The sequence below is a fragment of the Tasmannia lanceolata genome, unplaced genomic scaffold (assembly GCF_043159265.1).
Source record: "Tasmannia lanceolata isolate RefF3 unplaced genomic scaffold, GAP_Taslan_0.1 ptg000002l, whole genome shotgun sequence".
NCBI classification, from domain to species: Eukaryota; Viridiplantae; Streptophyta; class Magnoliopsida; order Canellales; family Winteraceae; genus Tasmannia; species Tasmannia lanceolata.
The window spans coordinates 21,486,634-21,500,935 of record NW_027518679.1 but is presented as its reverse complement, the minus strand read 5'-3'; the positions used below and the strand labels follow the sequence as shown (position 1 = coordinate 21,500,935).

Genomic DNA, 14,302 nt, shown 5'->3' with positions numbered 1-14,302 from the left:
TGAATTGGAACTAGAGCTTTATTTTGAAAAAAATATGTGGGCATACATGAGGTTTTTTTATTTTTTTATTAAATGGATGTAGTATGGACTATGGAAGGATATTCATATATTCCAAAAACTTTCTTTTTGAAAAAATATGTATGACATAGACGAGGTTTTTATATTTTGTGTATTAAATGTGCGTAGTGTGTACTATGGAATGACATTCTTGTAAAAATATATGAAATTATATATATATATATATATATATATATATAGAGAGAGAGAGAGAGAGAGAAAACTGTTGGTGAGCTTAAGCGCACCATTTTTTTGGTGTGCTTAAGTTGTTATAACGCCTCCCATTGGTGTGCTTAAGCGGGACCCAAACATTTAAAAGAAGGGGAGGCGTTACAACAACTTAAGCGCACCGAAAAAATGGAGAGCTTAAGTGCACCAACAGTTTTCTCATATATATGTATGTATGTATACCCTCATCGTACCGCGTACCGGACTACCATCGTACCCCGTACCGCGTACCGGAACGAACCGCGTTCCAGGTAACCTTGCTATGATATACATATTGATCATACATACAAGGACATCCCTGGAGAATATGTGTGACATTCAAGTATTAATTAAGAAATGTTGAATTACCATGAGGATGGCATTGTCTAATCGCTCAATTAAGAAATGCTGAGTTGCTGGAAGGATTATAAAAATAGCAGTGCAAAGCCAATCCTCCACAACCTCCTCCTTCAATGCTGCTAGTATGCGCCTCATTACATAAGCGAACTAATTATCCGCATCATCCGGTGGTCATCATCTTCATTGGTGAATTCTTCCTCAAAGATTCTGCTACTTCAAGTAGTCATCTGAACCTAGGCTCTGATAGCAAATTGGTGAGGGATGGGTAAGGGAAGACACTGTATATTGTAGCTTTGATACCAATTGATGTAGAACAGCCAACTGAAACCAATCTCTCTAGATTCTAGGTTCAGATCTGGATCAAAAAGGTTACAGAAATGCGTAGGGGTTAAAGGGCTGGACTTGGATAAATTCAGGGACATGAACTGAAGACTGTAAAGACAGGGTTAACTGGGGGTGACAGATTTGTGATAAACTGGTCGGAAGTTGACTCTAGTAAAAAATTGGTGACTGTGAGTGGACTGTTGACTTGAGAATACACTGTTTGCTTGAGAAAGAAGTTATTTACAGGTATCAAGTGTATGCTGACAGGTGTCGAGGTATGTTGACAGGTGTCAAAGCATGTTCATGGGTGTTAAGGAATGCTCGTAGGTATAAAAGCTGCTGAAAGGTGTCAAGAGACAGATGGCAGGTCCGTTATGAGGGAATTGTTGCATTTTTTATACGTGGAGAGTTAAGGCTTAAGGGGTTTTGGGGAATAGAACTTATAACAATCGATAGAAAAGACTTCGAGCGGATTTGGGGTATTAGTAAGGTAACCGATAGGGCTTAGATGGGTAATAAGGGACTGGTAAAGGTACAGGTTGAAAGGTCCAGGGAAATGGACGGTAGGTGCACTCTTTTGTTACAAATTTGGGATTTAGGGAGTGAGTTGATTATATTGAGGGAAAAGGTGGGTTTTAGGGTAACTTCAGATCTGTAACAGGTGTTAGTAAAGGATATTGAGCTGTAATGGTTCAAGATTGCAAAAATGAAAGGATTCTGATCGAAGATCTAAATTGATCGCAGGTCAGATATAGTATTTTAATGTATTCGAGAGGGTAGGGATGGGTTCTTGATGGGCGCAGGGTTTGAAAGATAAACAGAATGGGATCGATAAAGTAAATAGAAAAAAACTGAGTTTCAGTGAGAGTTTAGCTTACAAAAGTAAATTAGATCGGTAAAGTAAAGGTAAGGATTATAAAATGGATTTGATCAGTCGTAGGAAGTAAGTGGAGAAAACTGAAAAGGGATAGATCTGAGATGGAGAAAGGTGTACAGTAAGCAGGATGAGTGATTAAGGGTGGGGTAGAGGACAAAAGGAGTTGGGGGGACGTTAGCCGATGAATTAAAGTGAGGGATGGAGGGATTATTGATGGTGGTGGGGTGCAGGTTGATCGCAGGTTCATGGATGGTTGGTGATTAGAGGCTTGGGAAATAAAGAAAAGAAATCGGAAGATGGTGAAAGAAGAAGAGACCAGAGAGAAAATCAGAAGGTTACCTGGAACTCCAAGGTCTAAGTGTCTCACCTAAGCAAAGGCATCACACCAAAGCAGGCAACAATTGCAGTCAAAGATATTCATTCATGTCTCCTGAAGGACAATGGCCATTACAATTTATAGGCAAGCAATCCCAACAAAAAATAATAAAGCTCTGTAATCCTATTACAATAATGTAATTATGTAAAGTATTTACAGTAGCAACATTCCACATGGCATAAGACTCTTTCAACTCCTAACACAAACTCCTACAACTAGGACACTAATATTTACACAATACCTGCATAGACTTGGTCATAAGACCTTTCTTAATCCCACAAAATTAAAGTGGGCCTCTACTGACTTAAGTGACATGATGTCCCTTACATCATTTAAATACCACATCTATAACATTTAACCCCTACCTGATAATGACACCATCAACTTATATAACCTCCGAAATGATAATGAAACCATCTACTTATGCAACCTCCTAAATACACCTCTTTTTCTAAGATTAGAATCTTTGGGAGAAAGAGAAACCCTATAAGAGCTAAGGAAGTAGAGAGTTCACACGTAGACTGTGGAGATTAGTGAGAGTTATTGATGAATCTTAGATTAACTAGCAATCAAGAAGTGTCCTTTAGATAATGGATACTCAGAATTTATGTATTTGACCATTTTAAGCATTGGTGTCATTATTTACCAATCTCTTTAATAACGAAGTTGTTTAAAAAAATGGAAAGCAGGTTTAACATTGAACTTTAGAATTGTAAGCAATTTGTAAGTTGAAGTGCATAGTCATGAAGTTATGATGTTGATAGGTAAAACATTCAACAAAAGCAATGATGTGGTTTCACTCGCATCAACTATTAAGAAACATGAGTGATCACCGCATACCTTGAGAGATGGGAAGTGAGTCGGTTCACTTGGGTTTGATAGATCCCAGATGTAGAGTTCTCCTTCCTCAGCCGCGGAAGCAAGTAGATTTGGATTATTAATATTGAACTCCAATCCACGAACCTATAGATATCAACAAATTCAATGAAATGAGATGATTGCATAAAAAAAGAAAGGAAAAACATCGCCTTTAAACATACCAAAAGAAGAAAATGTATGTCACATTCCAAGAAAAGTTCAATTATCAAAACTTACAGGGCCTGCATGCTTCTGAAGGCGTCCCACAAGAGCGCCATCAATATTCTCCGAACTACAAAGAAAGTTGCTCTCCACATAAGAATATGTATTGCATGTAATATGTGAATATATATATATATAATATTTTTGAATGGTATGTAATATGTGAATATTAAACAATTTTTGTTTCGTTTTCACAATGTATTTTACCTTTCAAATAGCAATAATAATTATGAAACAACCAATTACTCCAAAAGCTTAAGCTGTTGGAGAAGGAGTTATTTAATCTTAATATCAAGGAGTTTTGAACTCAGGACCTTTGCTCTGATACCATGTGAAACAACCAATTACTCCAAAAGCTTAAGCTGATGGAGATGGCATTATTTAATCTTTTATACTTTGACAATAATATTCAATAACGGGAGTCTAGCCACTTTCACATCCTACAATGTTGAAGAGTCTTTTTGCTCATCACAACGACCACGTCTCTTAAGACAGAAGAAGCTTGTTTGGCATGTATGATATGGTGTTTGTTGTATGCAAAAGCATCGTGCACAAATCAGTGTGCGAAAGGGCTAGACTCCCTCTTTAACTATTCCGAAAGAATAAAAAAAAATAAGAAACAAGATTCAAAAGAAATTTACCTCATCAAATTTTCAAATGAAGAACGAAACCAATGGAAGTAAAAACGCAAAAAAACTTTTTGTGTGCGAAATGGCTAGACTCCCTCTTTAACTATTCCGAAAGAATAAAAAAAAATAACGAACAAGATTCAAAAGAAATTTAACTCATCAAAATTTCAAATGAAGAACGAAACCAATGGAAGTAAAAACGCAAAAAAACTAGATGGACAAACTAAAACAAAAAAAATCTATAGAATGCTTTTGGAATGTACTAGATTAAAGGGTCTAATAATATTAAATGAGATTAAGATCTTCGAACAACGGAAGTCTAATGAGAGGCAAAAGAAAAGATAATACCATTAAAAAAAAGGCAAAAGAAAAGATAATATTTTGAAGAATACTTAGTTCTGAAACACCCTAGTTCAAGAAGCAAGTGGAAAAAATAAACATGCAATGAATTATGCAAACGTAAAAGAAATCAATGACCAACATTTTCATGGCTCCTGGTCTCAGATCTGGTTCATTCACTCCCCCCATCCTCTCAGGTCAATTGGAAGACATAATGAATAGTGGTTAGACATGCTAAAAGGACACTGCATTTTTTGTGTCAAAAATTGAAACAGGTTATCATCATTTCATATATTGTCGGTGGCATAAATAGGTATGTGCTTGTTTTCTTTGTTTTAAATATCTTTATCAATTTAAACTTGCCTACCTTAGTATCTATTCCTTGTAGAGTACGGCTAACTTAAACAAGAGCACAAGATGCATTTGCTCTTCTTTATAGCATGTAGCACTTGGAAAGAAAATTGGGAGTAATCAACTAAGCCCCGAGAAATTGAGTAGTGACCCCAGCAAGCAATTGAATAGACAAAAATGGAGAGAAAAATAGAGTGCATGTCTATTCTCACAAAGAAATCATTGTTCGTATTATATGCACTTCCTCTCCAATAACACCAATACAATCTATCAAACCCGATAGAGAGAAAGTGAGAAACCAAGACAGTATAGGTACTCTCGCCGGCTAGTCTACTCCCCAAACAACCAAACACCTATTCTTTATACTTTCAATTTTTAAATCAATCCCGAAATAAGTTCGTTGCACATACTGTATCGTATGCTTCATTTTAAAATTACAAAGTCTACCTAAAATGGCCACACAAGTTTCCTATTTGGAACTTCTTAATAACCCATCTACAATGCTTGCTACAAATAGCAGCTCTTTCAAACTAAAAATGGGCTGAGAGAATCTTGACCTTTTATTTTCCAAGAGAAAAAAATTACAAACAAAACCCATGTTTACCATCCTTCCCAGGATCCCTTTTTCGGGGTGTAGGACCTTAAGGGAAAATGATAAATGGGACTAGGTTAGGGTTTCAAAGTAATGGGCCTAATGGAACTAGGGTTTCAATGGACTAGACGATGGGAAGTTAAGAGTTTAGGAAAGACGACAAGGGAAAATGGATCAAATGGGGGTCCATGGGATTAGGTGACGGTTGATGTTTTTTACAAGATTTTTGTTGAACTACAATGGACGGTGGCACATAGTAAGAATGAAGAAAAGAGGGTTTAGGTATCAAAATAGCTAGGGTTAGATGGACAAGCAGTGCAAGGTTATCAATTCGCGTCTGAAAATTAATCAATTCCAATGGTAAAAGTAGTGTGAACCTGGGGTTTATGGGTAATTATGGAGAACTTTAGGAGCTAAATGAACAAATATTCAATGGTAAAATAGTACCAACAGTCTCTAAATAGATTAGCGTCTGAAAATTAATCAATTCGCGTTAGAAAATATATTGAGATTTAACCTTTGAGAAAATTCAAAAATCAGCCTAAAATTCTACTCAAACATACATTGTGAACAGTACATCACACCAATCGATAGCAAATATGTAAATATGGTAGTAACAATATAAAGTAATACCATTTCAAAAAAAACAATATAAGGTAATAGCAAATATGTAAATATGAGAGCAACAATATAAGGTATGATCCCAGTAAATAATAAGAAAATAAATGAAAATCTAGGGCCCAAACAACCTCTATCTAGGATAAATAAACTCGTGAATAAATAGGCTCAAGGTTGAGAGCTAAAGGGGTACCAGGGAGTCATATAAATCAGGTCTAATAGGATGAAAATATAATAACATCAGATATTACCAGAAGGTAATCATGTCGTCCTCGGATTTCCCGTAATGAAGGACTAGAATGATGATGGAGAAACCGAATGACCCAAACAATCCAAGAAACAGTAGACAACACCTCAAAATCGGGACCAAGAGAGAAGATATGACGTATATGTGCTTGTGCAAGCCCCCGAACAGCAAGGTGAAAAAGTGTATTAAGAATGAAGGAAATAGGGGAAAAGGTGAGAGGCAGACAAACAGTCCTAGGGAATGTTAGACTAGGATAGGAAGAAAAGGACATCTAAAGGGGGTATAGAGGAGGAGAAAAGTGAGGGAATAAAGGACTCTGGCAGGGCAGCAAAGGCTGCAATAACAGTCAAAAGAGTGGTTTTTGGGAGAGATACTGTGAGATGGGAGAGGAAAAAAAGGAAGAAAGAAGATAAAAAGAGGAGAAGGAAAGAAAGAGAATGAGAGAAGGAGAAAGAAAGAAAGAGGAGGAGAGAAGAGAAGAAGGGAAAGAAATAGAGGAGGAAAAAGGAGAAAAGCGCGGGGGCGACGATGCCTTAGCAAAGGAGAGATTTTTCTTCTTTTTAAGTCAAAGGGGTGGAGAAAACCCTACTTACAGCGGCTATGAAAATCACTTCAGAATTAGGGCTTTTCTCCCCAGTTGTCCTCTTTAAATAGAGCATAAGTGGTTTTACCGATGGGCCCACTCCAACGACCAATAGGATATAAGTAACTTAAGTCACTTTAGGCATTAGATTAACAACTTAAATGCCCCTACCTAATAATAAAATAAGTACCAACCACTTAAGGGTAATATGGGCAACGAAGGCGATTGGATGTGTGTGAGGTATTGTGGGCCCTAGTTGATGTGGACAACCCCCACATCTAGGCTCTAAAATATCAACATGATGAAATATAATCCTGGAAACTAAACAAATAGAAAATCTTTAAGGATGGCATGTAGACAAAGGCCGGATCACATCAGTTCTCCTCAGGTGAGAAGAACTCGACTCCATCGAGTAAAACCTGCTAATGCCAGAATATGGCCTTGCAAAGACATCACATCAGTATGATATTTAGACAAGAACCTAATCTCCCTCGCCAACAAACAAGTATCGCCAAGAAAACACTCGACGGATCTCCAACGACCAGGTGCTGAGGAAGTAACCTCCATAAGATAAAGCGATTAAGGTTTAGATAGAATCTCTGGTCGCAGAATGACGGTGTCGAAGTAGCGTCATCATCAGAGTCCCCAAGTTGGGTATCTGGATTCTGCAGCGCGGGACTATAGCTACCTGACACTGATCGTTACTAGCGTGCAGCCGTTCCAACACCTCTTGGAATACCTCCTCAAAATGATAAATAAGATCCCCGGCCTCAATGTTATACCGACCAGCGTAGGGTAGAGGGACGTAGTCCAAAAGATGATGAATGGAGAAGCTGAAAACGATCTCAAAAAAGGGTATACTAGGATGGAACTATTATGAGCAAGTTCTGATGGACACAAAATCAAGTCCCACTGATGAGGTCTCTCACCGGCTAAACATCTCAGTAAATTCCTAAGTAGCGATTGACCATCTCCATCGATCCATCTGTCTGGAATGGTAAGTACTATTTCCCATTTGGTTCCATAAACTTCTCAAGCAATGGGACACATCTAAGAACCCAGCTATACAAATCGACATGCAACAAGTAACACATCTAACGATGAACAAACATCTCCTAGTATTCATGACGAGGGTAATATATGATGTGTTTGGAGTTTGATTTTTAATGGACCAATTTACACTGGACTGGATGGCACAAACTGTTCTCGCAAGATCCCCATTAGGTATTGATTCATCGTGCTCACTATCACAATGTTGCTCAATCATTCCATCATGTGAAGCATCAATATTCTCCTGGTATTCCTGACAATAGGGTAATATATGACAGTGTTTGGAGTTTGATTTTTAATGGACCGATTTACACTGGACTGGATGACACAAACCGTTCTCACAAGATCCCCATTAGGTACCGATTCATCATGCTCACTCACACAGGGTTGCTCAATCTTTCCATCGTGTGAAGCATCACCATCATAGGGACCATTTCTTCCTTCACGGCCATTCCTATCTTTATCAACGGATTCTGCTAAATTGATATAAGGAATGAATATCATACGCGAACAATCTGATGGCATGTGACCCGATTCACCACAAGTGTAGTATTCTAAGGTGGTAAGTTGGTAACATGTGGCCCGGGTCCTAGCAGCCTACGTCCCGCACTCGTCGCACCTATAAGGGGTCTCATAGTCGCATTTATAGGAGGAAAAGTGGAGTTTGAGTGACTAACCATGAGGCCTCGATTAGTTGAGGTAGAAGGGATTCTGTCAAGGTCATTTCGCCTCGGCATGCCTCGCACAGGAGAGCGAGCATTCCTAAGAATCATGGAATCCCTGGGATCCTTAAGCCAAGATGTTTGTGAATGCGATTCAGGGTAACCTGAGTCCCAGCTAACATGAAAGAGTGATGATCTAATGTAGTCTGAGTGTTTCGTTGTTGTCATGCCCTTCGAGGATGGACTTGATCTTGCTCCTGATGTGGAGCATTGACCTTGTAATCCATGGTTGAAAGTGGATAATTCGACATGGAGAAGAACACCACAGACTCTAGAAAGATACTAAGGAACCTAAGCGGAAATAGAACGAGACAATACTAAGTAACTAACACCTAAGTAACCTAAGGAAGATTTTAAGAGCTCAAGATACCCTAACATACAAGATTGTAAGCCATGGTTGAAAATGGATAATTCAACATGGAGGAGAACATCACAGACTCTAGAAATATAATAAGGCACCTAAGCGGAAATACAATGACACAATACTACGTTACTAACACCTAAATAACCTAAGGAAGATACTAAGACCTAAAGATGCTGTAACATACAAGATTGACTAATCTAAACATTAACAGAAACTTAATCGAACACTTGGATTGCGCTAGACGAGCTACCTAAAGGCAACAACTAAGGGGGACTCTATTGGGAGTTTCATCAAGTACTTGGAGGGTTGAAAGTGATGGAAACCTAGAAGGAATCTAATCTCTAAGCTATGATACCACTTTGGTGCAAACCCATAGGTTCGCGTGTAATAGAGTACTTTAGGAGCTAAATGTACTAATCTTCAATGTTAAAATAGTACCAATAGTCCCCAAACAGATTAGCATAAGAAAATTAATCAATTCGTACTGGAAAATTTATTGAGGTTTAACCTTTGAAAAAATTCAACAATAAGCCCAAAATTCTACTCAAACATATGTTGCGAATAATAAATCGCACTAATCAATAGCAAATATGTAAATATGGTAGCAAGTACCTATGAAGCACGGGTACGGGTACGGGGTGCGGGTACGACACGACACGGGTACGTGGGTACGTGATTTGCCAAAAAAATCGGGTGCGGGTACGCCGAATATAATAATATATTTTAATATTTTATTATATATTTATAAAAATTAAAAAATAATAATTGTAGAGCAATCAAATAACAATAACATCACCAAAATGGAAAATTCTAATATTACTCTTCATTTCTTAAGTGATTAAGTTCCATATTTCATAACATGAGGCATCAATACATCATTCATTAGAAAAAAAAGTCGGTCACCAGTGTGTTGACCAGTGCCTGACAAGATGAATAATTTTTAGAGACCAAATTATGAGATTTTTTTTACCGGACTTTTGGGATTTAATAATGTTTGGACAAAATAGATTTCATGAATTTTTTAAATTTGAAAAATACCCCACCGTTTGGAAGTTAAGAAAGTTAAAATTTTGACCCGACCCTTTTTCTTTGAATTTTGTACTAGAACTGGAGAGTTGACTTTTTTTCCTTTTAGATTTGGGTGTTGAAACTATTTTTAATAAATCCAAAAGGGGGGTATTCCGTTATTTACATGTAAATCTTAAATGGACAATAAAATAGTAAAGACATTTACTTAAATGGTTTACATGTAAATACCGAGTACAGGAGAGGAAAGAGAAGAAGCAGGACGTGTCGGGTACGCGTGGTACGCACCCGACACGCAAAACTAGTTTTTTTTTTTTTAAAAAAAAAGGGGGTACGTACCCCGGACGTACTCGCACCCCATACGTGTCGGGTGCGGGTGCGGGAGCCCCGGGAGAGTACTCGTGCTTCCTAGGTAGCAACAATATAAGGTCTAATCTCGGCCAATAATTAAGAAAAAAAAGAAATGAAAATCTAGGGCCCAAACAACCTCTATCTAGGAAAAATAAACCCATGACTAAATAGGCTCAAGTCGAAGGCTAAAGGGGTACAATGAGTCATAGAAATCAGATCTAATGGGCTAAAAATATAACAAGATCATATATTTGAGGAAGGTAATCACATCATCCTCATATCTCAAGTAGAGGAGGCCAAGAATAATGACGGAGAAGTCAGGAAGACCCAAAAAATCTAAGAAACAGTAGCCAACACCTCTAGATCAAGCCCAGGAGGGAAAAATATTCTTTGTAAAATTTTTTATTTCCATAATGTAGAGGGAAATAAGTATGTAAAATTTCCTACTTTTTTTACATACCTATTTAGAGGAATCTTCAATTTATGATGACATCCCTCTATATATAGCCACAATCATATCATTTTCCTTTTTGGAAACATTTTCCTTGCCAAACTTTTCCCAAAAATTCTTGCAATCCAAACAGGGCCCATTCTTGTTACTAGCCTAGATGGGTCCCACTAGGGGTGTAAACGGATCGAATTCGGAGCGGATATGGCTATATCCGAATTCGATTACAGTATACACTATCCGAATTCGGATTTGGATTCGGATTCGACGGATATTTAATATCTATTACCGAATTCGTATCCGTCGGATATTGTTCGAATTCGGATATTATCCGTATCCGTTTATCCGGTAAATTCGAACATTTTATCGCAGCACTTTATCTTTTTTCTCCTACTTACTCAAATGAATTTTCCAAACCCTAAAACTAGACCTCTACATTCTCTTCACAAAATTAACTCTCAAACCCTAAAATATCTGAGATCCTCCTCTTCCTTTTAAAACAAAGGCAGAGAGAGAGAGAGAGGGAGGAGATGGGGATGGGGATGGATGATAGTGTTGGTAGTGGTCTTTCGGTTTTTCCTTTTTTTTTTGTATATGATGGAATGGGTTTGGGTTATTTTGATGGAATGGGTTTGGGCTATTTTTGTTTTTATTTTATTTTTTCTAAAAAGAATATTCACTTTTCTTATAGAAACAAAAGATAGTGTGTCATTACTAAAAATAAATATTAATGATATTATTAATAATAAATAAAAAGGATTTACTTCTCGGATTCGGATGTTAAACGGATCGGATGTACCATTTACCAGATTCGCATCCGCTAAGAGCCGGATATCTCATAAACGGATTCGGATAATATCCGCTTGAAACGGATTCGGATAATATTCGCTTTAAACGGATTCGGATGCGGACGGTAATCGAATTTCCGAATATCCATTTACACCCCTAGGTCCACTTAAGGTAGAATAAATTAGTTTATGTTTTGTGGAATTATCTCTCTAGTTGTTGGTATGGATAGGAGTAGTAGCAATAAGGGTTATCTAGCTTGGCTTAGGATGGGAGTTTTGGAAGTCCTAATTTCACCACACCACTTAGTTATTTTCTTAAATTAAATAAATTAATATATAATTAAAGATAATTAGGATTTATCCTTAAACTCCAATTTAAACAACCTAGAATTGGGTTGAGATGCTGATCATCCCTCTAAGAAGATCAATCCTGTTGCGAACCGACTTAGATTCATAACAATTGTGGATACAATAAGTCTTTCCTTCCAATCCAAACAGGGCCAAAATGTTCCAAATTTTAGAAATATTTTCCCTTTCCAAACTTTTCCAGCAAATTCCTGCAATCCAAACAGGCCCTAAATGTTCCTAATTTTTTTACATAAAAACAAAGATAACTTGAACCAACCCTAATTCAATATCTACTTAGATAATATTCCTCCAATTTAACTATAATCATATCATTCCATCTAAATTGTAGAAACAAAAACCCTTTCCAAAAAAAAAAAATTCTTTCAAAAAAGATTTACTTGCAATCCAAAAACTGCATTAGGTTAGAGAAAATACCGAATGAGATTGAGCGGATTCCAAATATTGATGCTTCCATCGACAAGTCCTCCAGCAATAAGCCCTAACGAGAATTCTTCTGTATTAGATCCGTTCTTACCCCAAGAAAGGCGATTGAATCGTTCATTACTCGGGCACTCGCCTACTAAAGGGAGTTCTCGATCATCTGATTGAAAATCGAGCTTGAAGATTTCAAGATTCGCCGAAGAACTGAAGGATAGATCTACTGCTCCGGCCATGGTACCGGCGGCGAGGTAGGGAGAATCCGGCGAGAAGGCGACTGAGGCCGATCTCGATGCGCCCTTTATGCAAGCCATGGTGGAATGAGAAATTAATTGTGTGCCCTAATTTGGCTCAGATCTGGTGATTGAAAACCCTAGAGAAATGTAAATCTAGGGTTTTAATATTTTATCTTCTGTTTTTTTTTGTTCAAGGCGTAGGCGGTAGGCGTGGGGGAGAAAAGAGAAGAAGTGACGTAATAGAGGAGGAGATGGGAGGTGGATTGTAGCAGTGTTTGTGATTGTAGCATTTCTCCTAACCGTGTGAGTATGTTGTGTTATATAGGTGTTGCGAGGTGGATTGTAGTGGTGTTATTGGGCCATGCTAGGGGTTAGGTGCAAAGTAATGGGCCCATCCCATCGGGGAAAATGGTGGGCCCCACCAGATATGCATCCCAGTTATATGTGGGACTCACTCAGACGCATCTCAGTTATATCAAAACATGAGATGTAAAATGGTGGGACTTCTATGGCTTGGATGAGATGCATCAGTTGGATGGACTTCTACGGCTTACTACTCATGTTATGAGAGTGTATCATCATCGTATTTCATCAAGGAGGACATGGTCGACTGGAGTTGATGCGAACTCGAGAAATCCTTCTTCTCAAAATATTAGCATGTGCTTTTCACACCTCTAGATTTTAACTTATCCTTCTATGCTTTTGAACATGTGAACTTCAGAACTCTGAAATGGAGAGTACTAATTATGTGAACTTATGTGATCCCGCCAATGGGGGATAATGCTGGCCTTGTTGACAAGAATTATGTGGAGCCACTGACTTCAGGCTACTGATGCAGCATGTCTATGTGAACCTCAGAGTTTTGCAGGACTCTGTGGCTCTATGTGAACTTTGAACTTAGTCTCCATTCTCCTAAGGCTATTGACTTGTGAATTTTGGATATGAACCTTTGAAATCTAAATATTTGTGACCGTTAGATTATTGATTGATTGACTTGTTTACTAGAATCTTGAATTCTGACATTCATCCTCCTTTGAAAAAACTTCTGTTGAATATAGAACCTATCTTCAGAACTTCTGAATGGTACTGAACTTTAACATATCTGTTTTATTGGCATTTGCTTGCTTTCATTTCTTGGCCTGCTTAATCATAGTATTGATGTATTACTTTATGGGCTTTTCGCTCATTTGTTGTTAACAAACTTTCAGTTACTGAGGATTGATTCTCGCGGAGGCTTGTGGAAAGAGTTTTGCAACTTTTGGCTTAGCAGAGTATAGGAGCTTTGATATTATTTTAGTAGAGTAAGTACTTTAAATTTTAAAACGATATTGATGGTAGCATTTTAATTTACTTTCAGAAATAAATGGGGTGAGAGTGAAACTTGTCATTATAGTTATTAATGTTTATTTGAATAAAGTTTAGCACATTGATCTAAATGCCAGGCTTATCTTGTGGATTGTGAAATTGAAATTTGATATTGACAGCCTTGTACACTACGGGGTCCACCTGTCCACTATGGGGTTCGCCTTGGAGTTGTACGGCCTGTCTCGTACTCGGGCGTGTGTACAGTTCGGGGCGTGACAGTTGGTATACAAATAAAGTTCACAAAACACTCTAAAAAAGATTTACACTTCAATCTTAGCTAATACATAAAATATTCTTACAAATAATGGCACAAGGATGATTAATACTTAATTCTCTTCCATACCTTCTAGGGTCCCCAAAGGTCCATTTTATAAAGTTTGGAAGAGAACTAGCAATTATAGCATTTCAAGCAGGCGGATTGGACGAACCACAGTCGACCGTAAAACTAGCCATTAGAGATTGGCCATTTGTAGAAGGCCCCTAGACGGTCGACCTTACGACTCCGCGCTCGACCATGCTCACTCCA

The 14,302-nt window shown here is 37.8% G+C and overlaps 1 protein-coding gene across 1 annotated transcript in view; it reads right to left on the bottom strand.

Moving 5' to 3' along the window:
• LOC143887600 (protein transport protein SEC31 homolog B-like) overlaps positions 1-12,718 on the bottom strand; it is a 46,681-nt gene extending 33,963 nt beyond the window's left edge. Inside the window, exons 1-3 of the mRNA XM_077391735.1 lie at positions 12,173-12,718; positions 3,297-3,351; positions 3,042-3,164 (exon numbers count right to left, since the gene is read on the bottom strand). Coding sequence (XP_077247850.1) covers positions 3,042-3,164; positions 3,297-3,351; positions 12,173-12,489 — 495 coding nt within the window. The 5' untranslated portion in view covers positions 12,490-12,718. The remainder of the gene's footprint in view (positions 1-3,041; positions 3,165-3,296; positions 3,352-12,172) is intronic.
• Between the last annotated feature and the right edge of the window lie 1,584 nt (positions 12,719-14,302).